The 25,257-nt window shown below is 36.6% G+C and overlaps 3 protein-coding genes across 6 annotated transcripts; all 3 read left to right on the forward strand.

Annotated features, from left to right (window-relative positions):
- The first annotated feature begins 283 nt into the window (after window positions 1-283).
- Window positions 284-5,772, forward strand: LOC142944939 (interferon-induced protein 44-like). 3 transcript variants are annotated; one of them, XM_076086170.1, is made up of 9 exons: window positions 285-300; window positions 952-975; window positions 1,881-1,970; window positions 2,727-2,760; window positions 2,844-3,042; window positions 3,922-4,071; window positions 4,238-4,409; window positions 4,522-4,622; window positions 4,748-5,772. In XM_076086170.1, exons 3-9 carry the CDS (start codon window positions 1,883-1,885, stop codon window positions 4,907-4,909), a joined length of 906 nt encoding a protein of 301 aa, XP_075942285.1. In that variant the 5' UTR covers window positions 285-300; window positions 952-975; window positions 1,881-1,882; the 3' UTR covers window positions 4,910-5,772. The 3 variants fall into 3 exon arrangements, with proteins under 3 accessions (XP_075942284.1, XP_075942285.1, XP_075942286.1); XM_076086171.1 differs by lacking the exon at window positions 285-300 and adding an exon at window positions 657-789; XM_076086169.1 differs by having other exon boundaries at window positions 284-300; window positions 952-1,970.
- Window positions 5,773-8,214: 2,442 nt separating this feature from the next.
- On the forward strand, window positions 8,215-14,210 carry LOC142944940 (interferon-induced protein 44-like). Of its 2 annotated transcripts, none has more exons than XM_076086173.1 (9): window positions 8,215-8,284; window positions 8,936-8,959; window positions 9,258-9,320; window positions 10,818-10,851; window positions 10,935-11,133; window positions 12,013-12,162; window positions 12,329-12,500; window positions 12,613-12,713; window positions 12,839-14,210. In XM_076086173.1, the coding sequence occupies exons 3-9, from the start codon at window positions 9,260-9,262 to the stop codon at window positions 12,998-13,000; spliced, it is 879 nt and encodes a 292-aa protein (XP_075942288.1). In that variant the 5' UTR covers window positions 8,215-8,284; window positions 8,936-8,959; window positions 9,258-9,259; the 3' UTR covers window positions 13,001-14,210. The 2 variants fall into 2 exon arrangements, with proteins under 2 accessions (XP_075942288.1, XP_075942287.1); XM_076086172.1 differs by lacking the exon at window positions 8,215-8,284 and adding an exon at window positions 8,420-8,773.
- Window positions 14,211-16,572: 2,362 nt separating this feature from the next.
- Window positions 16,573-19,499, forward strand: LOC142944941 (interferon-induced protein 44-like). Its single transcript, XM_076086174.1, has 9 exons — window positions 16,573-16,653; window positions 16,817-16,840; window positions 17,130-17,165; window positions 17,405-17,435; window positions 17,661-17,832; window positions 18,059-18,211; window positions 18,380-18,551; window positions 18,638-18,738; window positions 18,871-19,499. The coding sequence occupies exons 3-9, from the start codon at window positions 17,132-17,134 to the stop codon at window positions 19,030-19,032; spliced, it is 825 nt and encodes a 274-aa protein (XP_075942289.1). The 5' UTR covers window positions 16,573-16,653; window positions 16,817-16,840; window positions 17,130-17,131; the 3' UTR covers window positions 19,033-19,499.
- Window positions 19,500-25,257: the final 5,758 nt, after the last annotated feature.

Below are 25,257 nucleotides of genomic sequence, written 5' to 3' on the forward strand. Positions count from 1 at the left end.
AAAGCTGATAAAACCCCTGCACATGTAGTTGTTTTACATTATTTGTTGATCCTCATTTTGTTGCTATCATACACTGATGTTCTGGTAAAATCATGTGACCATCACTGCCCGTCTTGTACAGTGTGTCTAGTCTAGAACGGTTATAATAATGCAATGTATTCTGTGAAGATGTAGAGCACTGCTGTCCTTCCTGCCACAAAGTCAGATACGTGAAAATGAAACCATGCTGATTGTGGGAGGGAAGCCTGTTACAGCATGTGTTTCTGCTTCCTTCCTTTGTTTCCGATCAACAATTTAGAGGTAAGATAGCTCATATAAGAGATTTTAAAGGGCTTTCCTTTTTGAAATTCGATACCAAAATGTCCTGATATTCTCAGAGTGACACTCTGAAGTGGTCTGCTACTGTTCTGAAGTGAACTTAGTTAGTGACAATTGGCCACACTAGAATGTCCTGACACTGTAATAGTGACACTATAAGGTCTTTTGATATTAATCTGAAGTGAAGTTTGTGACAATAGGCAATTTCCTTTTAATCCTAATCAGAGTTTACAGGAAAGATAGCTCATATATCAGATTTTAAAGGGCTTAAATTTTGGAACTCCGCATCAGGATATCCTGGTATTATCTGAGTGACACTCTGAGTTGGTTTTGAAGTCAGTGCACGCTCTTGCAGTAATGCCTCGTGTATAACACGTACCACAAAACATCGTGGGTGTTGGCTTGACAGTGTTTTTCAAGGTAGACGGTGGGTTGACTGCAGTACTTCTTCTCACGGGCATAACAGCGGATGTAAGATTATTTTTAAATATTATTAATTTTGATAAACGTCATCTTAAACTACAAGACCTTGATGGATATTTATCCCAATGCTCTTATAGTGGCATGACTTACTGTATGAACTGTATCATTCAATTCATGCAGAGGTACAATTAAATTTTTCTTTCTGTCCAGATACTTCTTTGGATCCAGTGAAAGGTAAAACAATAATAATTTCTTGACAGTTTATCTTTGTACTTTCACTTTCTCTATACTCTAACTTTTGTGTTTTCTGTGAATTAAATTGTATAAATTTAATTACACATATTCAAAAATAATAAATACTTTGCTTGTGCTGCACCTGAGTCTGTTTTTCCGGTGATAAACTTACAACATGTCTGAACTTACAAATGAAATATTCTGAAATATGAATCTCAAATATTCTGTCAATGTTTGGTTTGTTTTTGGTAATAAGTAATGTGTAATAATGGTTCTTCTTTACATGTTGCCTTATATCTTTTTGTAGCCATGTGGGGACTTTGGAAAAAATATGCTCCTGTGTGTAAGATACTCAAAATATTTCAGAACATTGTTTAAACTCAGAAGATTTCTTAGGACATTTATTTGATGAGTGTGAAGGAGAGGGATAAGTAGATCAAAAGTTGTAAATAAAACCCTGCACAGTCAAACTTGCAAAAATACATTTGAGAAATATATAAATATATACAAAATAACAGATTCTTCATTTGTGTTGAAATAATTTATTTGACGGATATATTACATCAATTTGTGCACTCTGCTTGTCAGCTTTGATGGAATAATTTCTCTATACTCTAACTTTTGTGTTTTCTGTGAATTCAATTGGATAAATTTAATTACACATATTCAAGAAGAATAAATACTTTGCTTGTGCTGCACCTGAGTCATTGTTTGAACTCAGAAGATTACATCACATATTTATTTCACGAGTGTGAAGGAGAGGGATAAGTATCAAAAGTTGTAAATAAAACCCTGCACACAGTCAAACTTGCAAAAATACATTTGAGAAATTGACGTTTGGTTTGTTTTTGGTAATAAATATTGTTTAATAATGTTTCTTGTTTACACCTTATATCTTTTTGTAGCCATGGGTGGAGGATCGTCAAACCCGGCTCCTGAGCCTCCTGCGCCTCCTGCGCCTCCTGCGCCTCCTGCGCCTCCTGCGCCTCCTAACCGTAAGATACTCAAAATATTTCAGAACATTGTTAAACTCATAAGATTGTTTCTTTATTAATTTTAAGTTATGAAATACATGCTTTATGTACTACAGAGTTAAGCCTTCACTTTTACCTCTATACGTAATTAATCACTGAACTTGAAAGTGAAAATTGTCTTGACTGTCATTTCAATGTGGTACGTGTTGACATAACTTTGACATACTTGAACTATATTTTCTTTATTTTTAGTTAGATTTGTGACCACTGTCTTGATGGTTTTACCTGTGTGTCTCCTGTTATCATCTTCTTGCTGTTAGCAACTGCTAGCACTGATGCATAACATGTTCTATGTTTTTCATTAATTATTTGCATTGTATATTTCCTACTACTGTATATGGCTTAGCTCTTCACTCTCGTTAAGCAGCTTCATTTTCTATTGAAAAAAACCTTGAAAAATAAATAGAAATAAACACTTTCATTTGCATCTTTACCACTAAGAGTATTTAACTGAAGTTAACATTTCAATTTAGGCATTTGCAACATTCCTTCTCTAGAACATTGTATTTAAATTCATGCACTTTTACATGTTAATGTCTCCCTTTACATCAATGGGGGGAGGTAAGTCTTGAATTGTCATAATTTCACCTTCTAAATGTTCCAAATATTGCAAAAGTGATTGAAATGTATAACGCTAACATTTACCAAAAGGAATGCATGATGTTGCTGAAGTTTTACGATACAGCTTTATGTTAACACATGTAACTTTCTCTTTAGCATATTTTAGTAAGCCATGGAGGAATGTGACGGAGTGAGTATGAGTCACATGTTGTACATTTAATGATCAATATAATAAAGTATACTGTTCTCATGTTCTTTTTCTTTGATTTAAAGTGACTACCAGGAGAATCTTGCTTTTGTGAAATCTTACCAACCTCGAAACCAAGATGTCCAACATCTCCGAATTCTGCTTCATGGACCGGTCGGGTCTGGCAAGTCCAGTTTCTTCAACTCTGTTGACACTGCTTTAAAAGGCACAGTTAGTGGTCGAGCTGCGACAGATGCAATCTCTGGAAGCAGCTTTACCAAAAAGGTATGAATAACTTGTTAATTGTGGTGATTCTAAAGAACTGTTTAAATGTTTCAAAACCCATCACAGCCTTATAACTGATATGGATATGAAAGCATTAAAGATAACTGATCACATTTGTGCATTTCCACTGATAATTTCCGTACACTATCTAATATTTAGCTTTATACCATGGTCACTAAAACAAATCAGGATTGTGATTGGTTGGAAGGATTAACATTTAGTAACTGAACAGTTTAATTGGACGTCTATGATGTATTGTAGGCCAATGTGTTCAATTGCCTTTCTACATTAATGTGTCATTATGACACTGTAGGTAATGCATCCAACACTGACTCTTAGCAAAAGAGTTTGGAGCTAGTGTTGTTTATGTCACCATCACCAACAGCTGTAAAAGATGATGAATGGCTTCTCAGTTAAAACGACGCACATTTAATTTGAAATGTGTTTGATATTTGCGTAAATCTAGAAGTACAAATAAATGAACGTTAAAATAAAGGATTGAAATAGAGAACTAAAACACTTTAAAACTCTGAGCCCAGCCTTGTGAACCTGTTACAGTTTAGATGTTGCTTAACGTAGCCTAATCAGCAGTGCAATAGAGAGGACAGCAGAGATACAGCAACAAGAGTTTGATTCTGAACTTTTGATTGTGTGCTTTAAGTTTGGCAAAAACAGCACATACATTTGGTATAATTGTATTGCACATCCAGTTCATTTTTTTGTTACCGTGCAGACAATGGAAGCTTAGAGTTATAGCTTTAATTGAATGCCTCACCTGTTGTTTTCTTGGAAGAAACAATGTCTGTTTGACATTTTTTATTGCAAATTGATCAGGGATTTGCTAAAGTGATGCAAATAATTCCACCTTCTGCTTTACAGTACACGGCTTATAAAATCCGCAAAGACCCTGATAGCTTTTACTCTGTCATTTTCAATGACATCATGGGCTTTGAGCAAAATACTGAGACAGGAGTTGATGTGCAAGACGTGAAACTGGCCATGAGGGGACATATGCCAAATGGTTATAAGGTACAACTCTTTGAACTCTGACATTATTTAAGTTATCTACTTTTCTTTTTTCATACGGTTTTGCATTTTACACTTTTTTTTGCATTACATTGTGCCAAATGCTACTATTTAACTGTTATATTGAATAGTTAACAGTAGATAATCTTTTTTTAAATCGTTTTTCTAGTTCAATCCTATAGCCCAGCTTCAGGAGACTGATAGGGACTACATCTCATCTCCCACTCTGGAAGACAGAGTTCACGTCCTGGTTTGTGTCATTCCTGCTGGCTTAGTATCTATAATAAGTGAAGAAGTTGTGAAGAAGTTGAGAGAAGTCAGACTAGCAGCCGCTGAAATGGGTAAGAGCCGACATCACAACGGTCATAACTGTATTCACTAATGGAACCAGATCTGGTTTTATGAATCAAAATACCAGCAAAGCAAATACGGATTATGTTTCTGTCTTGACAGGAATTCCCCAACTGGCTATTCTCACCAAAGTTGATGAAGCGTGTCCTCAGGCGAAAGAAGATATAAAGGAAACATACAGGATCAAGTACTTGAAGGAACAGGTAGGTTTTTATTGGTGATTTTGTATTTGTTGTTAGAGTTAAATTTTCAGAATTTGAGCGCAAGAATCTCATTTTTTTAGTCACAACTTTGCCATTTACTAATCAACTGAAATCCTGTTACTTAGGTCGACAAATTCAGCATGTTGCTCGGCATTCCACCAAACTGCATCTTTCTTGTGAAGAACTACCACTCAGAAATCGAAACAAATGATGATATTAATGCGCTGATCCTGACCGCACTGAAACAGATGATTACCTTCGGAGAAGACTTTCTCGACGACCTGTAGACCTACATACTGCTGATGACCAGTCCACACATTCTCACTCCTAACTGGTCAAATACAAACGCTTGGTCAGTGGCCTTAAGCCTCAAACAAAGCTCTACGTGTGTCAGTTTCCACTTGTTGCATGCATAGTTTCTTTTCAAAATAAACTTCCTTCTTTACAGAAAGTTAGATTTAGGAAAAGAGAGTGGGCGACGTTAACTTAACTTACTAACAACTCAGTCACTACTGAGTGACTAACGACTCACATGACTAACGACTGACGTGAAAAAAAGTCTACGACTAACTTTAAGTTTTGCAGGGACACGAAGAGTGGTCTCCTGGATGAAAGTCCATTGTTTGTTTGACCCACATCCCCTCCTTCCCTCTCTCTGTGGACTATCTCACTCTTTATACTACGTCAGTGGCTCTGAGCATATAATAATGATGTGGGTGGGTTTTCTTTGGAGTTAGTAAAGCCCAGTGTGTCTCATACAGACGCTAAAGGGTACATGAAGCATGAAAAAATTGCTTCTTTAAAACAATAATAATAATAACAGTTATGTGCAGGATGCTTTTTGTGGTTTTTATTTTCATTTTCAAGCATGTTATGCATATTTTGTAGGCTTCATCACATGCGTCATAGTTGAGTTAGTTAAAAAATGTTTCTCCTATTTTACTTTGTGGGATAAAATAAGTATAAAATAACCTGTTCAAAATGTGGATTTACATAAAATATGCTTGTGTGTAGTGCAACATTATATGAAATACATTGTGTAATAAATATGAAAAATACACAATAATGTTATATCAACATGTATGTGAACTTTGCTGTTGTGAAATGTTTTTTCCTCTTGCTTTTTATTCCAATAAAATAGTTTATTGCAGGTTTTTTTCTTTTATTATATCAAAAGATTATTTGAGCAGCCTATGCCTATCGGTGCTGTTGATCACTAGGATGATGATGGGTGGGAAAAGTTAGCTGAAGCAAGTTACTGTAGTTAGCTAAGCCACATGCAAACATAATACTGCATTTTCTGTTGTTTGCAAGCAGACAAAGGTGAGGAAGCACCTTCACACAAAACACAGTCAAAGGAGAGCAATAAATAGTTTTGTGTCTTCACCTTCAACATGTTCTTTGTGTGTTCTCCATGAATGTGCCTGTAAATATCCACCATAGGTCAGCATTTATTCTTATGCTGGAATTAAATGTTTCAACCATTTCCGTAAATTCAACTTCTTACCTTTGGTGTTTATTCATCGATATTTCAAATAGCTGTGGCAACACTAATGTCATGGTGCAGTATCATATATTTAATATCTGTCCTAGTCTGTTTTATCACAAAGTTTTCTACGTGCAAGTGAAAATTAAACTATCCTGAGTGTGGGAGGGAAGCTTACATTTGTTACTCTACACCCTTCCTTTGATTCTGATCATAATATTTTGAGCAGTGCATGTAGCTGTGCTTCCATGACGCTGCTGTGGGTCTGGACGGCGTTATCAGCTGTTACCATATGAGGGCAGTGCAGAGTAGAGGCCATGAGCCAGCCAGTGGGGCAGCTCACATGCACTAGAAGACACATGTCAACAAAGCACAGAGAAGTTCTGATTACAACACACACACACAGAGGGAGAGTAACTTCATTCTCTGCTCAGGTAGACACTCCACTATATCTTTACATAGCAAATAGTTGTTTGCTGTATTAATGCGCTGAGTGTCGTATATATATAGCACCTTTAAAATGTTGAAATGGAAAAAAAGTTAAAATATCCATTCAAGTGTGTCCTTGTGTTGAAGTATAAGCATTAAACATTGAAGTTAGAAGTTAAGATGTCAGTTGGTTAGTAGTCACTGAAAAGCAGATGAACAGGCATTTGAGAATGAGAGATGAAAGTGAAACTACCAGCTGAAGAAAAAAAGATGTTTAGTGCAATAGTGTCACACTGTAACAGGTTAAACAGTTTAAGTGTCAGTTTAATGTAAAAGCCCTTTTTCCAAACAATGTAAACACCTGAGAGCGTCACAAAAGAGCAGAAAACAACTGCGGTATGAAAAAGCATTTTATATATTCATTGGTCAATATCTTCAAAACTAAATAAGATATCAACAAACTTTATGTGACATTTGATGACCTTGGTCCAACAATGAGCATGGACCACCCAACCACAACAACAACCAGCAGCTACAATAAGAGCAAGACCACAACCTGGTGCTACCACAAGCAAGGCAGTGTTTGATGGGCATGAAGACCACAGCTGCCTTTGGACCTGCAGGATACTCAGGTTGTTTATTAAGCTCAGTCACTGGGCTGTCAGGTGATGGAGAAAATATACAACATTGTCACAGAGAGTGGAGAGGCGATATTCTGCCATAGTACTGCAGCACGTAGCTTAATGTGATTTGCCCACCTTTCATCTCCATAGATTACCGTTGGACCCATTGCTGAAACCTTTGTGTGGGGTCCGGGCCTTCTGGAGGAACTTTCTATCAGCTTTTCAAAATGTAACATCCATGTAACTTGGTTCCTGAGAGGCTGGAATTCAATGTGTAACACAACAACCTCCTACATGCCTACAACTGACTGGCGTGAGAGTCAGCTTTCAAATCACATGATCTAAAGGAAACTGAAAGGATGCTAAAACATTTAAAGCTGCGTAGCCGAACATAATACACATCAATGTAGATAACACCAAAAAGGCATCAACAACTTCACTCTTAGGTTATATAGTAACCATGTCTTTGCAATTTACTAGCTTGGGAACGTCAATTCATGATTTATTAACTGCTTGAATTTGTCAATAGGAAACTGTGGTTACATTATATAATCACATCATTTGTTTAAGTGATAAAAAGGAACTTAGAATTTAAAATGACAGTACACCACCTCAAATTCAGAAACTTGAAGGTTCCACTAAGTGACTAATTTCTTTTCACCTTTTTATCTCCAAATAGTTTTAGAAAAGCTGAAGGATTATGTTCTCTTTTATTAGTAATATATTGTCCTGCAACTCGAGCTTATAAACCCGATATCCTGACTTTTTGTTGCATGCCCAGTTTGCAATGCAGGCTATCTGTAGAAAAATCTAGTCTCCAAGTAAAAGCTGATAAAACCCCTGCACATGTAGTTGTTTTACATTATTTGTTGATCCTCATTTTGTTGCTATCATACACTGATGTTCTGGTAAAATCATGTGACCATCACTGCCCGTCTTGTACAGTGTGTCTAGTCTAGAACGGTTATAATAATGCAATGTATTCTGTGAAGATGTAGAGCACTGCTGTCCTTCCTGCCACAAAGTCAGATACGTGAAAATGAAACCATGCTGATTGTGGGAGGGAAGCCTGTTACAGCATGTGTTTCTGCTTCCTTCCTTTGTTTCCGATCAACAATTTAGAGGTAAGATAGCTCATATAAGAGATTTTAAAGGGCTTTCTTTTTTGAAATTCTATACCAAAATGTCCTGATATTCTCAGAGTGACACTCTGAAGTGGTCTGCTACTGTTCTGAAGTGAACTTAGTTAGTGACAATTGGCCACACTAGAATGTTCTGACACTGTAATAGTGACACTATAAGGTCTTTTGATATTAATCTGAAGTGAAGTTTGTGACAATAGGCAATTTCCTTTTAATCCTAATCAGAGTTTACAGGAAAGATAGCTCATATATCAGATTTTAAAGGGCTTAAATTTTGGAACTCCGCATCAGGATATCCTGGTATTATCTGAGTGACACTCTGAGTTGGTTTTGAAGTCAGTGCACGCTCTTGCAGTAACGCCTCGTGTATAACACGTACCACAAAACATCGTGGGTGTTGGCTTGACAGTGTCTTTCAAGGTAGACGGTGGGTTGACTGCAGTACTTCTTCTCACGGGCATAACAGCGGATGTAAGATTATTTTTAAATATTATTAATTTTGATAAACGTCATCTTAAACTACAAGACCGTGATGGATGTTTATCCCAATGATCTTATAGTGGCATGACTTACGGTATGAACTGTATCATTCAATTCATGCAGAGGTACAATTTAATTTTTCTTTCTGTCCAGATACTTCTTTGGATCCAGTGAAAGGTAAAATAATAATAATTTCTTGACAGTTTAGCTTTGTACTTTCACTTCCTCTATACTCTAACTTTTGTGTTTTCTGTGAATTAAATATAAATTTAATTACACATTTTCAAAAATAATAAATACTTTGCTTGTGCTGCACCTGAGTCTGTTTTACCGGTGATAACTTACAACATGTCTGAACTTACAAATGAATATTCTGAAATATGAAGCCTCAAATATTCTGTTGACGTTTGGTTTGTTTTTGGTAATAAATATTGTTTAATAATGTTTCTTGTTTACACCTTACATCTTTTTGTAGCCATGGGTAGAGGACCGTCAAAACCAGCTCCTAAGCCTCCTGCGCCTCCTGCGCCTCCTTACCGTAAGATACTCAAAATATTTCAGAACATTGTTAAACTCATAAGATTGTCTCTTTATGAATTTTAATTTATGAAAGACATGCTTCATGTACTGCAGAGTTAAGCCTTCACTTTTACCTCTATACGTAATTAATCACTGAACTTGAAAGTGAAAATTGTCTTGACTGTCATTTCAATTTGGTACGTGTTGACATAACTTTGACATACTTGAACTATATTTTCTTTATTTTTAGTTAAATTTGTGACCACAGTCTTGATGGTTTTACCTGTGTGTCTCCTGTTATCATCTTCTTTCTGTTAGCAACTGCTAGCAGTGATGCATAACATGTTCTATGCTTTTCATTAATTATTTGCATTGTATATTTCCTACTACTGTATATGGCTTAGCTCTTGTTGTGGAATATTTCTTATGACTAGTCGGGAGAAGAAAGTGAAGGTTTTCTCTCAATATAAAGTAAACAGAGTTTTGATGAACGATCAAGGTTTGTAAAGTCAATTTATTTGCTTGCAAGCAAAGAGAACAGTCTCACAGACACATTGCAGTGATCTGTAAGAGTGGTCTACCTAACAGTCACAATGCATGGACATTTATGCTCAGACAGCTTCCTGTTATCTGCTTAGCTAACAAGAATACACAAAGGACACAGTTAAAGGCAGGTCATCCTTCGAGCCTTAGTATACTTCATTTAAGACAGTCAGGAAGATGCTTTATCTCCTGTTTGCAAATCCCTTTGTTCACAGTTTGCCTTACAATAGACAGTTTAAACTCACAGCAGATGCTTCCTTTGAAGCCACTGTGACATTGTTAAAATGACCATTGCAGAGACAGAATAGACATTCTTTACCCTCACACATCATATATGCATGCAAAGGTTTACGCCTTTACAACTTCAGATAATGCGTCACAAAGGAAGTCAAAAGTATTTCAAACAGAGGATCTCTGTTAGTCAAGGCCTCTCTGTGTCTCTGTCTTACGAAGAAGAAAGAAACAGTGCACAATGATAACAGATAACAAGACACCTGGATACTAAACTAATTAAAGTCATCTACTGAAACTACAGTTTGGTGTCTGCACTTTTAGGACTTACATTCTTTAAACCTTCACATGAGACTATGACATATTTTCCCATTACACTCTTCACTCTCGTTAAGCAGCTTCATTTTCTATTCAGAAAAAAACCTTGAAAAATAAATAGAAATAAACACTGTCATTTGCTACTAAGAGTATTTAATTCAAGTTAACATTTCAATTTAGGCATTTGCAACATTCCTTCTCTAGAACATTTTATTTAAATTCATGCACTTTTACATGTTAATGTCTCCCTTTACATCAATGGGGGGAGGTAAGTCTTGAATTGTCATAATGTCACCTTCTAAATGTTCCAAATATTGCAAAAGTGATTGAAATGTATAACACTAACATTTACCAAAAGGAATGCATGATGTTGCTGAAGTTTTACGATACAGCTTTATGTTAACACATGTAACTTTCTCTTTAGCATATTTCAGTAAGCCATGGAGGAATGTGACGGAGTGAGTATGAGTCACATGTTGTACATTTAATGATCAATATAATAAATTATACTGTTCTCATGTTCTTTTTCTTTGATTTAAAGTGACTACCAGGAGAATCTTGCTTTTGTGAAATCTTACCAACCTCGAAACCAAGATGTCAAACATCTCCGAATTCTGCTTCATGGACCGGTCGGGTCTGGCAAGTCCAGTTTCTTCAACTCTGTTGACACTGCTTTAAAAGGCACAGTTAGTGGTCGAGCTGCGACAGATGCAATCTCTGGAAGCAGCTTTACCAAAAAGGTATGAATAACTTGTTAATTGTGGTGATTCTAAAGAACTGTTTAAATGTTTCAAAACCCATCACAGCCTTATAACTGAAATGGATATGAAAGCATTAAAGATAACTGATCACATTTGTGCATTTCCACTGATAATTTCCGTACACTATCTAATATTTAGCTTTATACCATGGTCACTAAAACAAATCAGGATTGTGATTGGTTGGAAGGATTAACATTTAGTAACTGAACAGTTTAATTGGACGTCTATGATGTATTGTAGGCCAATGTGTTCAATTGCCTTTCTACATTAATGTGTCATTATGACACTGTAGGTAATGCATCCAACACTGACTCTTAGCAAAAGAGTTTGGAGCTAGTGTTGTTTATGTCACCATCACCAACAGCTGTAAAAGATGATGAATGGCTTCTCAGTTAAAACGACGCACATTTAATTTGAAATGTGTTTGATATTTGCGTAAATCTAGAAGTACAAATAAATGAACGTTAAAATAAAGGATTGAAATAGAGAACTAAAACACTTTAAAACTCTGAGCCCAGCCTTGTGAACCTGTTACAGTTTAGATGTTGCTTAACGTAGCCTAATCAGCAGTGCAATAGAGAGGACAGCAGAGATACAGCAACAAGAGTTTGATTCTGAACTTTTGATTGTGTGCTTTAAGTTTGGCAAAAACAGCACATACATTTGGTATAATTGTATTGCACATCCAGTTCATTTTTTTGTTACCGTGCAGACAATGGAAGCTTAGAGTTATAGCTTTAATTGAATGCCTCACCTGTTGTTTTCTTGGAAGAAACAATGTCTGTTTGACATTTTTTATTGCAAATTGATCAGGGATTTGCTAAAGTGATGCAAATAATTCCACCTTCTGCTTTACAGTACACGGCTTATAAAATCCGCAAAGACCCTGATAGCTTTTACTCTGTCATTTTCAATGACATCATGGGCTTTGAGCAAAATACTGAGACAGGAGTTGATGTGCAAGACGTGAAACTGGCCATGAGGGGACATATGCCAAATGGTTATAAGGTACAACTCTTTGAACTCTGACATTATTTAAGTTATCTACTTTTCTTTTTTCATACGGTTTTGCATTTTACACTTTTTTTTGCATTACATTGTGCCAAATGCTACTATTTAACTGTTATATTGAATAGTTAACAGTAGATAATCTTTTTTTAAATCGTTTTTCTAGTTCAATCCTATAGCCCAGCTTCAGGAGACTGATAGGGACTACATCTCATCTCCCACTCTGGAAGACAGAGTTCACGTCCTGGTTTGTGTCATTCCTGCTGGCTCAGTATCTTTAATAAGTGAAGAAGTTGAGAAGAAGTTGAGAGAAGTCAGACAAGCAGCCACTGAAATGGGTAAGAGCCGACATCACAACGGTCATGACTGTGTTCACTAATGGAACCAGATCTGGTTTTATGAATCAAAATACCAGCAAAGCAAATACGGATTATGTTTCTGTCTTGACAGGAATTCCCCAACTGGCTATTCTCACCAAAGTTGATGAAGCGTGTCCTCAGGCGGAAGAAGATCTAAAGGAAACATACAGGATCAAGTACTTGAAGGAACAGGTAGGTTTTTATTGGTGATTTTGTATTTGTTGTTAGAGTTCAATTTTCTGAATTTGAGCACAAGAATCTCATTTTTTTAGTCACAACTTTGCCATTTACTAATCAACTGAAATCCTGTTACTTAGGTCGACAAATTCAGCATGTTGCTCGGCATTCCACCGAACTGCATCTTTCTTGTGAAGAACTACCACTCAGAAATCAAAACAAATGATGATATTAATGCGCTGATCCTGAGCGCACTGAAACAGATGATTACCTTCGGAGAAGACTTTCTCGACAACCTGTAGACCTACATACTGCTGATGACCAGTCCACACATTCTCACTCCCAACTGGTCAAATACAAACGCTTGGTCAGTGGCCTTAAGCCTCAAACAAAGCTCTACGTGTGTCAGTTTCCACTTGTTGCATGCATAGTTTATTTTCAAAATAAACTTCCTTCTTTACAGAAAGTTAGGTTTAGGAAAAGAGAGTGGGCGACGTTAACTTAACTTACTAACAACTCAGTCACTACTGAGTGACTAACGACTCACATGACTAACGACTGACGTGAAAAAAAGTCTACGACTACTTTAAGTTTTGCAGGGACACAAAGAGTGGTCTCCTGGATAAAAGTCCATTGTTTGTTTGACCCACATCCCCTCCTTCCCTCTCTCTGTGGACTATCTCACTCTTTATACTACGTCAGTGGCTCTGAGCATATAATGATGATGTGGGTGGGTTTTCTTTGGAGTTAGTAAAGCCCAGTGTGTCTCATACAGACACTAAAGGGTGCATGAAGCATGAAAAAATTGCTTCTTTAAAACAATAATAATAATAACAGTAATGTGCAGGATGCTTTTTGTGGTTTTTATTTTCATTTTCAAGCATGTTATGCATATTTTGTAGGCTTCATCACATGCGTCATAGTTGAGTTAGTTAAAAAATGTTTCTCCTATTTTACTTTGTGGGATAAAATAAGTATAAAATAACCTGTTCAAAATGTGGATTTGCAAAAAATATGCTTGTGTGTAGTGCAACATTACATGAAATACATTGTGTAATAAATATGAAAAATACACAATAATGTTATATCAACATGTATGTGAACTGTGCTGTTGTGAAATGTTTTTTCCTCCTGCTTTTTATTCCAATGAAATAGTTTATTGCAGGTTTTTTTCTTTTATTATAGCAAAAGATTATTTGAGCAGCCTATGCCTATCGGTGCTGTTGATCACTAGGATGATGATGGGGTGGGAAAAGTTAGCTGAAGCAAGTTACTGTAGTTAGCTAAGCCACATGCAAACATAATACTGCATTTTCTGTTGTTTGCAAGTAGACAAAGGTGAGGAAGCACCTTCACACAAAACACAGTCAAAGGAGAGCAATGAATAGTTTTGTGTCTTCACCTTCAACATGTTCTTTGTGTTCTCCATGAATGTGCCTGTAAATATCCACCATAGGTCAGCATTTATTCTTATGCTGGAATTTAATGTTTCAACCATTTCTTTAAATTTAACTTCTTACCTTTGGTATTTATTCATCGATATTTCAAATAGCTGTGGCAACACTAATGATATGGTGCAGTATCATATATTTAATATCTGTCCTAGTCGGTATTATCACAAAGTTTTCTACGTACAAGTAAAAATGAAACTATCCTGAGTGTGGGAGGGAAGCTTACATTTGTTACTCTACACCCTTCCTTTGATTCTGATCATAATATTTTGAGTATGCAGCTACGCTTCCATGACGACGCAAAATTTAAGATGTCAGTTGGTTAGAAGTCACAGAAAAGCAGATGAACAGGTATTTGAGAATGAGAGAAGAAAGTGAAACTACCAGCTGAAGAAAAAAAATGATGTTTAGTGCAATAGTGTCACACTGTAACAGGTTAAACAGTTTAAGTGTCAGTTTAATGTAAAAGACCTTTTTCAGAAACAATGTAAACACCTGAGAGCGTCAGAAAAGAGCAGAAAACAACTGCGGTATGAAAAAGCATTTTATATATTCATTGGTCAATATCTTCAAAACTAAATAAGATATAAACAAACTGTATGTAACGTTTGATGACCTTGGTCCAACAATGAGTATAGAGACCATATAGAGTCTGGCTATAATCGCCGTGCGATAGTCTGGCGACCTGTACATGGTGTACCCTGCCAACAACCACCAGCAGCTACAATAAGAGCAAGACCACAACCTGGTGCTGCCACAAGCGAGGCAGTGTTTGATGGGCATGAAGACCACAGCTGCCTTTGGACCTGCAGGATACTCAGGTTGTTTATTAAGCTCAGTCACTGGGCTGTCAGGTGATGGAGAAAATATACAACATTGTCACAGAGAGTAGGGAGGCGATATTCTGCCATAGTACTGCAGCACGTAGCTTAATGTGATTTGCCCACCTTTCATCTCCATAGATTACCGTTGGACCCATTGGTGAAACCTTTGTGTGGGGTCCGGGCCTTCTGGAGCAACTTTCTATCAGCTTTTTAAAATGTAACATCCATGTAACTTGGTTCCTGAGAGGCTGGAATTCAATGTGTAACACAACAACCTCCTACACGCCTACAACTGACTGGCGTGAGAGTCAGCTTTCAAATCACATGATCTAAAGGAAACTGGAAGGATGCTAAAACATTTAAAGCTGCGTAGCCGAACATAATACACATCAATGTAGAGAACACCAAAAAGGCATCGACAACTTCGCCCTTAGGTTATATAGTAACCATGTCTTTGCAATTTACTAGCTTGGGAACGTCAATTCATGATTATTAACTGCCTGAATTTGTCAATCGGAAACTGTGGTTGAGTTATATAATCACATCATTTCTCAAAGTGATAAAAAGGAACTTAGAATTTAAAATGACAGTACACCACCTCAAATTCAGAAACTTAGAGGTTCCACTAAGTGACTAATTTCTTTTCACCTTTTTATCTCCAAATAGTTTTAGAAAAGCTGAAGGATTATGTTCTCTTTTATTAGTAATCTAGTCTCCAAGTAAAAGCTGATAAAAACCCGATAACTGCTTCATCTGCCAAACACTAAAGTCCCTTAAGTTACCGTATTCCATTTCAATGGAATGAAGTGGTTCAACAACTACTGCACATGTAGTTGTTTTACATTATTTGTTGATCCTCATTTTGTTGCTCTCATACACTGATGTTCTGGTAAAATCATGTGACCATCACTGCCCGTCTTGTACAGTGTGTCTAGTCTAGAACGGTTATAATAATGCAATGTATTCTGTGAAGATGTAGAGCACTGCTGTCCTTCCTGCCACAAAGTCAGATAAGTGAAAATGAAACTATGCTGATTGTGGGAGGGAAGCCTGTTACAGCATGTGTTTCTCTGCTTCTTTCCTTTGGTTCTGATCAACAGTTTTGAGCCATGCAGCTATGCTCATTTAGTTGTGACTTAGTCGCTTGGCGACTCTTTCAGAAATCATTTCAGTAAGGCTGTGATTGAAATCCTTTATAAGCTCATATAAGAGATTTTAAAGGGCTTTCCTTTTTGAAATTCGATACCAAAATGTCCTGATATTCTCAGAGTGACACTCTGAAGTGGTCTGCTACTGTTCTGAAGTGAACTTAGTTAGTGACAATTGGCCACACTAGAATGTTCTGACACTGTAATAGTGACACTATAAGGTCTTTTGCTATTAATCTGAAGTGAAGTTTGTGACAATAGGAAATTTCCTTTAAGTCCTAATCAGAGTTTACAGGAAAGATAGCTCATATATCAGATTTTAAAGGGCTTCAATTTTGGAACTCTGCATCAGGATATCCTGATATTATCTGACTGACACTCTGAGTTGGTTTTGAAGTCAGTGCACGCTCTTGCAGTAACAGCTCGTGTATAACACGTACCACAAAACATCGTGGGTGTTGGCTTGACAGTGTTTTTCAAGGAAGACGGTGGGTTGACTGCAGTAGTTCTTCTCACGGGCATAACAGCGGATGTAAGATTTATTTTAAAATATTATTAATTTTGATAAACGTCATCTTAAACTACAAGACCGTGATGGATGTTTATCCCAATGCTCTTATAGTGGCATGACTTACTGTATGAACTGTATCATTCAATTCATGCAGAGGTACAATTTAATTTTTCTTTCTGTCCAGATACTTCTTTGGATCAAGTGAAAGGTAAAATAATAATAATTTCTTGACAGTTTAGCTTTGTACTTTCACTTTCTCTATACTCTAACTTTTGTGTTTTCTGTGAATTCAATTGTATAAATTTAATTACACATATTCAAAAATAATAAATACTTTGCTTGTGCTGCACCTGAGTCTGTTTTACTGGTGATGACTTCCAAATGAATATTCTGAAATATGAAGCCTCAAATATTCTGTTGACGTTTGGTATGTTTTTGGTAATAAATATTGTTCAATAATGTTTCTTGTTTACATGTTGCCTTATATCTTTTTGTAGCCATGGGTGGAGGACCGTCAAAAATGGCTCCTGAGTGTAAGAAACTCAAAATATTTCAGAACATTGTTAAACTCAGAAGATTACATCACACATTTATTTCACGAGTGTGAAGGAGAGGGATAAGTAGATCAAAAGTTGTGAATAAAACCCTGCACACAGTCAAACCTGCACAAATACATTTGAGAAATGTATAAAGATAAAAAATAACAGATTCTTAATTTTTGTTGAAATAATTTATTTGACGGATATATTACATCAATGTGTGCACTCTGCAGCTTTGATGGACGAATGGAGGTGCGTATGGGGGTGAGTGGTTTGTTTAATTTATGTTCCCTCTGGTGTTTAATGACTTTTCTTCAACTAACTATTGTTAAAACATTTTGGGTTTGTTTCAGTTTCATGATGGTTTAGTTTGGTGTCTGTGACGACCGTGCAGCAATCACAAAATATGTGCAACATATGGAAAACTGATAATAATGTTGAAGTGCATTGTGATCTGAAATATAATCTTACCTTTTCTTTCTTGAACAGCCATAAAAACAAAGACCTGCAGTTTGTGAAGGATTATCAGCCTTATAACGAAGAAGTCAAACAGCTCAGAGTTCTGCTTCATGGACTTACTGGTGCTGGCAAGTCCAGCTTCCTCAACTCTGTCGACAGTGCGTTACAAGGCAGAGTTACTCGTCGAGCTTTGGCGGATAAGGTCGTATGTTACTGTAAAACTTCATGAACGTAAACAACTCTTTCACCTAGTATTTCCGAATTATTTATTTTTGAGTGCACTTGCAAAGATAATTGCAGTACACAGCTCAGACAACAGCAGTTGAGCAACTAGTTGTGATGAAACTAATGAGCATGATATAAAGTGCCTATTAGACATTTTTCAACATGTAATAATGTCATCATATCTGTGCTTTTCTGTTTTACAGCAATTAACTTACAAATTCAATAAAGGAGGACCAGGGACATTTTACCCTTTTGTCTTCACTGACTTGATGGGCCTTGAGAAGGGAACTAATAAAGGAGTTTGTGTGGAAGACATCAAACAGGCCATGAAGGGGCACATAAAAGATTGTTATGAAGTACAGTCTAATTAATTACTGAATTAATTAAGTTTTGTTGGATATATTTCAGTAAAACAATCCAGCTTTGAGATCTGTTTTGCATAAAGAATTTTATTTACGTGAAGATACATTTAAGGAACTATTTGCACAAGTTATTCTTTGATTCAATTTTACATTATTTTCTAGATCAATCCGTGCTCTAAAATATCAGAGGATAATCAAAACTACAACAAGGACCCCACTCTGAATGACCAAGTTCATGTTCTGGTTTGTATCATCGCTGCCAACACAGAAAATATACTGGATGATGAATCTGTGATAAAGATGAGGGAAGTCAGACTTGCAGCTAGAGACTTGGGTAAGGTTTAGTTTTTGGGGTTCATAAATTAAATCAAATAACCTGAAAAACATTAATCTGATTGAATTGGATCTTTGTATCGGCAGAGATTCCCCAAGTGGCTATTCTCACCAAAATTGATGAAGCTTGTCCAGAGGTCAAGGCCGATATAAAGAACGTGTATAAGAGCAGGTACCTGAAGAAAGTGGTACGTTTCTATTTTATGAGTTTGTAGAGTTGTTATTCTAATTGGAATACAATTTTGCTTAACATTTTAAAATGTAAAAACAAAAATCTTTTTTGAGCAGCATTCCTTAAATGTGCAATTTTTCCAAATTAGGTGGACGACTTGAGTGCTAAGCTGGGCTTTACACTGACCTGCATCTTTCCTGTGAAAAACTACCACTCAGAGATCGATACAAATGATGAGGTTGATACACTGATACTGAGCGCACTGAACATGATCATCAACTTGGGAGAAGACTATGTCAACAGCCTGTAGACCTACAAACTGCTGAGGGAAATCTTGCTTTATCTCAGCATGAAATAAAGTCAGTTTGTGAACAGGATGTAATTAAATAAAGTGGGACTATGGTTTTTTAGTTTTTATTTGTAGACATGTAATGCATATAGTATCTGCTCTAAATGGTCTTACCTCTACATAGTTGAATAAAGCATGATAGGCTGTATCACTATCACTATGCATTTGAGTTTTTGCATTATTATTTTGTTAGCTATGCTTTGTTGATTCAGGTGGTGATTTCTGATGTTCCAGTCTCCCAGTAATCATAACACATGTCTAGGTTAAAACTGGGCTAAATATGATTGAAAAGTTAAATTTATATCAGACTACTGATTACATATATGCTGTATCTATTGTTTTATTTCTATGTTTGGACCTGCTATTGAATCATTGTGCTAATACTGCTGTTCAGGTAAAACCCACAATAAATAACATAAATAATGAAATTAGTATTTAGTCTCCTTTTATCTCATTCCTTCTAGTCCATACCATACACTAGATTGTCTTGTAATGCAAGTGATCCACGCAGTATTACACAATTGTATGTAATATGTGGTAAGGCATGTAAACTGGGGGCATGAATTGACCTCTTATGGTGACAGATACCAATTAAAGTAAAATGATTGTATGAGTAATTTCACTTTGATCCATCAGAGTGCAATCAGAGGTGCTTGTCAATGAAAATGTATAATAAAGCTGTAAGAGCTATTGTGTTATTGTTTTTTGTGTACTACCTCCCACCACTTGGGGGCGTAGTGCCGCTGTTAATTAGGCCCCAGGTGAATATAATCAGGAGGGTCAGTTGAAACAGGTGTTGCTGAGTAAGCAGGAGCAAACAGTTTTTGACCGTGCGACATTTAATGAATGTAAATGTTATGATTTATTTGGTCTATGTAGAGGAAATGGATTATGACAGAGAAAGTGGTTTTCCTCTGTTTATGTGAGAAATAAAATGCCTATATTGGAAACTGGACTTCGGTATTTATGGCACGCGCCTAAACAAACAATCAGCAGCCGTGGTGACTTTTTTGATAAGCAGTGGGGTCACTACAAAAGCTATATTAAGATTCAGTGTAAAGGTGTCCCATCTGAGTCTGGAGTGTTAAAAGGAGATACTCACATATTTTTATTTATATAATTTATATTTGTATATTTCTACTGACAATTGTGAAAACCTTTTGATGTTCTCGTGTCATTTCTTTACAGAATCTCTTTCAGAATATGATTGAGGTATTTTCTTCCCTTTCTACGTCTTCTGCGTCAAATTGTTACGTTGTTAGCGCGATGTGACGTCATCACGTGATCTGGTCAACAACTCAGCTGTTGTGATGGTGGCTTTACGTACCGTCGGAAATGTTGGAACTACAACTCCACCCCCATGAAAACAAACAAAATGACCAATCGGACTGCACATTTTAATTCAGGAGATTGCTGTTTGTGTCCCATGTGGGTCCGTGTACGTTTTAGTCATCTGTTTTACCGTTAATTCGGAAATACCATGGTATTCTCGTTTTTCGTTTCAAACCGAAAACGGAAATGGGCGGTCGTATTTCCTTTTTTGCTTCTGAATTCAAAAACGGAAAAACTACAGAACCAACGTCAAAAACGAGCCGAATATTGTTCCTTTTTTGTGTTTTCCTTTAAAACGAGACAGAGCACAACAGGTAACCCGGAAAGATTAATATTTCAAAATAAAGGTGAAGGCAGTATAATGACCGTATGCAAGAAATTAATAAATCTCGGCCGATGGGAGTGTGTTAGCATCATTAGTTGACTACATGCTGTTTAATATTCATTTATCAATGTACACAGCAATAATCAACTTTTCGATTAATCGGTGCATTGTTTGATGCAATACAGTTCGTGATATGGTTTAATCAAACTCATTTTTGTGTTCACAGAAATGTTGCTGTTGGCACTGATATTTCTTTATTGCTGTTCGCACTGATATTTCTTTGTCCACTCTATTGTGTTGATTTAGTGAACGCAGAGTGTAGCCTATAAGGACACGCAAAGTAAATGTTCACCCGTTCTACCACTAGATGGCAGTATAAGTGTATTTAAACCATAGATTTAGTCATATTTACCTGTGCTTTTGTTAATTATCTAGGTTATTGATACAGATGTATTTAATGCTGATTATTTCATCTGATATTTCATGTTTATGGTTAATTTGCATTAGTTGTATACATCATGTATTTACTTGTTATATTTGTGTCATTCAGAGTGCTGTTTCATATTTGTCAGTTAAGCCTTACACATGAAGGCTATCATCATTAAATTGACACTAAATATATGAGATTACATGTAAAGAATATATCTGAGATCAAAACACTCTTAGCTCAATATAAGGAAAGAAATCGTAACTCATCAAAGAGAATGAAACTTAAATGAGGATAAAACATATGAATACAAAGTAAATTACACTTTAAGATAGAACTTCCTATATGGCTATAGATTACAAGAGTCCTGTTTCATATTTCTCAGTTAGGCGCGAAAACCCAAATATGCCTGAAAGTATCCAATGTGTAAGTGTCGAGAGATGCCCAAACCACAGAACGTTGCTGTTGCTCTTTTTAGGGTCTCGCATCTCGCTCCTCAGGAAGAAGAGGTGTTAGGTAGCATCAAAGTTCATCTGCAGTACACAGCAGTACCACAGTTTTACTCTGTTTCAAGTATTTGTTTAATCTTCAATTCAATAGGGCGATTAATCAATTGGTGAATCTATTATTTAACTGGAAGAATAGAGAGATCCGTTTTGGGTGTGGTGTGTCTCGGACATTTTTGGTGGATACCTCAACAATAGTCTTTGTGACGTGTGACAGTCTATGAAAGAAAATTAAATCTACTCAAACTGAGGATGGATTCAGTCCTCTCTCCGACCACGGAAACGTCACAGCACTCTTCTGTCATTTTTGGACAGAAGAGTGCTGTGTTTTAGAACAGCTCTTGTAAGCCAAAGCTGTGACGATGGAAATCATGTGAGCAGATAAACTGCAGACTGAAGAATCAGAAGAATTGAGATTCAATTCAATTCAATTTTATATTGTATAGCCGAAAATCACAAATTACAAATTTGCCTCAGAGGGCTTTACAATCTCTACACATACGACATCCTCTGTCCCAGGACCCTCACATCAGAACAGGAAAAACTCCCCAAAAAAAACTAACAGGGAGAAAAGAGGAAGAGACCTTAGGGAGAGCAACAGAGGAGGGATCCCTCTATCAGGATGGACAGAAGTGTAATAGATGTCATGTGTACAGAATGAACAGCATAACAGAGTTACAACACAGTCAATGATTATGACACGGCAGGAGGCCAGACCATGGTCCAGGTATAACCAGGATCCACGGAAACCTGCATACAGCAATACAAGTCAAATACAGGAATGTAATCACAATGCAATGCCAGCACTAACTCTGAAGGTTTCTGCCTTTAGGGGAGTATTTGACTTGTGCTTGACATGTTTTTTCTCTCATATCACGGTCGCAGTTTTCAACAGTTTTCAACAGTTTTCAACAGCCCTCCTCCTACAGCAGTCTTCTGCAGACCAGTGTTATTGGATGGGAACTTAATTTTACGAGGCAGTGTCATGCTGGTGTGTCCAACATGCTAAAGAGCTGGTAGTCTGTTGCATTGGTTCCCAACTCAATTCATCCTGACGGTCTGCATCCGCCTACAGCTCCAGAGATCAACCTGAGGGGTCACGAGACTGGTAACATGGCAGCAAAGAAGGAAAGAGAACCAATTAATCTGGTTTTTGCTCTTGTCTTGTGAGATTAGGGAAAAAAATGAAAACATTCTAGAGTCAAACTTCCTGTATCCCAATGGTAATAAAACTGAAGTCATTTTATTTGGACCACAGCATTTGACCCACATTATATCTTCTCATCTTGGCCCTTTGACCTCTTCTGTTTAACCATTCAAATCAGGATTTAAGTGTGACAATTAAATCAGTGAGGTAGGTAAATTAGGCTTAATGTTCAATAAGAATAAACCAAACATCTTTATTTTTTCAATTGTCATTATTTATTGCCTCGTGATCAACACATGCTTACTCTTCCATGTAGGTATGTTTAGTTCTTAAATGACACAAATATAACATGTAAATACATGATGTATACAACTAATGTAAATTAACCATAAACATGAAATATCAGATGAAATAATCAGCATTAAATATATCTGTATCAATAACCTAGATACTTAACAAAGGCACAGGTAAATATGTATAATTATATGGTTTAAATACACTTATACTGCCATCTAGTAGTAGAAAGGTGATCACTTACTTTGCGTGTCCTTAACGGCTGCACTCTGCGTTCACTAAATCAACACAATACAGTGGAACAAGAAATATCAGTGCCAACAGCAACATTTCTGTGAACACAAAAATGACTTTGATTAAACCATATCACGAACTGTATTGCATCAAACAATGCACCGATTAATCGAAAAGTTGATTATTGCTGTGTACATAGATAAATGAATATTAAACAGCATGTAGTCAACTTCTCCCATCGGCCGAGATTTATTTATTTATTTATTTCTTGCATACGTTCATTATATTGCCTTCACTTTTATTTTGAAATATTCTTGTTCCGGTAAAACAGATGACTAAAACGTACACGGACCAAACTACATTATACTTTGGGAATAATAAAAAAACTGTTAAAAACCTGGATGAGCAAAAAATGTTTTTGTAGTGTGCAACATTAAGACTTCACAACGGCGGTGAGGCGGCACTTATTTAAAGGGGGAATGAGACACACAATGGAGGCCGCGCTTAACACACTACTTGTGTATGAGACACAACAAAGCTCAGCAGTGTGGAACAACAATATTACAGCAGCAAGCACAACAAAAAATATTTCAAAGCACTAAACGGGACTCTGCGGTCTGTAAAATTCACAATAACACGGTACCTTACCAGTAAAGATAAACTTAAACAAACAAACATGGTTTCAATAACACACTATGATCTATCTCTGCCCAGACAATAGCCTCTTACTTGAGATCACTGCTTAGCGATCGGCATGTGTTCTTCTGTCTTTTGTTTGGCGGAGTCTTATCCAGCCAATGACAGGGGACCGTAATGCGCTCTGTCGGCGGGTTAAGCGGCACGCTGGTCTTCTTATGGCAGCGGGAAAAACAGTGGCCGTCGACTTGAATAGGAATGAAGCAGGGCGTAGAAGTTGTCCTCCATTCCTGTGAAGACTACGGGAATTCTGTTGAATCTTCCTTCTGCAGGTGATGTAAGAGAGCTCGGGTCATAGAAGTTATCTTTCTCTCTTTCAGGATCCAAGTGTGTGAACACAGATGTTGCTCGTCCAGCGAGGTTAGAACTGTTCCAGGTTGTTTTCGGGTACCAAAGTTGTTAACTTCTGCAGCAATGGAAAGGCTCAGTGAGAAGGTGTGCCCTGATATTGATCACCTTGGTGATGTAGCCATGTCACAGGGACTCCATGGGGTTCCCTTAAGTCCATCATTGTTGTGCTTTAAACTAAATCTCATACTCAGGTGAGATTTTTAACACCTGATGGGGGTTTGGCGTGGTTTCATCGTTTATTTGTATAAAAAGCTTGATTTCTCAATTGCAGAGTTTACGGTTAACCATCACCAGTTCTTTAAAGCCAGCCTCCACTTCAAAAATTCAGTCAGTCTGTGAATAATAAAACAATTAATGAATAATTCAATGAACAAACAAGGAAACAAACAAATAAATAATGAATACTAAATGCATGAACAATAAATTAAGTGATTGATAACTCATTAACAATAATATTTACTGCCTGCAAACTGTACTTCAGAGAACATTTTAATTCCAATTGTGTGAATACTTAGTCAAACTTATTAATAAAGACTACATTTCTTAAAACCAATCTGAATTTACAATGACAGTACACCACCTCAAATTCAGAAACTTGAAGATTCCACTAAGTGACTAATTTCTTTTCACCTTTTTATCTCCAAATAGTTTTAGAAAAGCTGAAGGATTATGTTCTCTTTTATTAGTAATATATTGTCCTGCAACTCGAGCTTATAAACCCGATATCCTGACTTTTTGTTGCATGCCCAGTTTGCAATGCAGGCTATCTGTAGAAAAGTCTAGTCTCCAAGTAAAAGCTGATAAAAACCCCGATAACTGCTTCATCTGCCAAACACTAAAGTCCCTTAAGTTACCGTATTCCATTTCAATGGAA

This window comes from Anarhichas minor, unplaced genomic scaffold (assembly GCF_050575085.1).
Source record: "Anarhichas minor isolate MPS153535 unplaced genomic scaffold, ASM5057508v1 ptg000007l, whole genome shotgun sequence".
Taxonomy (NCBI): domain Eukaryota; kingdom Metazoa; phylum Chordata; class Actinopteri; order Perciformes; family Anarhichadidae; genus Anarhichas; species Anarhichas minor.

Excerpts from the sequence above, each read along its gene's own strand:
- LOC142944939 (XM_076086169.1), top strand. The coding sequence starts at position 1,847 with ATGTTTCTTGTTTACACCTTATATCTTTTTGTAGCCATGGGTGGAGGA. Across the intron at positions 2,761-2,843 it reads CCATGGAGGAATGTGACGGA|TGACTACCAGGAGAATCTTG; the intron begins GTGAGTATGAGT and ends TTTGATTTAAAG. Across the intron at positions 4,410-4,521 it reads ACTAGCAGCCGCTGAAATGG|GAATTCCCCAACTGGCTATT; the intron begins GTAAGAGCCGAC and ends CTGTCTTGACAG.
- LOC142944940 (XM_076086173.1), top strand. The coding sequence starts at position 9,260 with ATGGGTAGAGGACCGTCAAAACCAGCTCCTAAGCCTCCTGCGCCTCCT. Across the intron at positions 9,321-10,817 it reads GCCTCCTGCGCCTCCTTACC|CATATTTCAGTAAGCCATGG; the intron begins GTAAGATACTCA and ends CTTTCTCTTTAG. Across the intron at positions 11,134-12,012 it reads GAAGCAGCTTTACCAAAAAG|TACACGGCTTATAAAATCCG; the intron begins GTATGAATAACT and ends TCTGCTTTACAG.
- LOC142944941 (XM_076086174.1), top strand. The coding sequence starts at position 17,132 with ATGGGTGGAGGACCGTCAAAAATGGCTCCTGAGT. Across the intron at positions 17,166-17,404 it reads GTCAAAAATGGCTCCTGAGT|CTTTGATGGACGAATGGAGG; the intron begins GTAAGAAACTCA and ends TGCACTCTGCAG. Across the intron at positions 17,833-18,058 it reads GTCGAGCTTTGGCGGATAAG|CAATTAACTTACAAATTCAA; the intron begins GTCGTATGTTAC and ends TCTGTTTTACAG.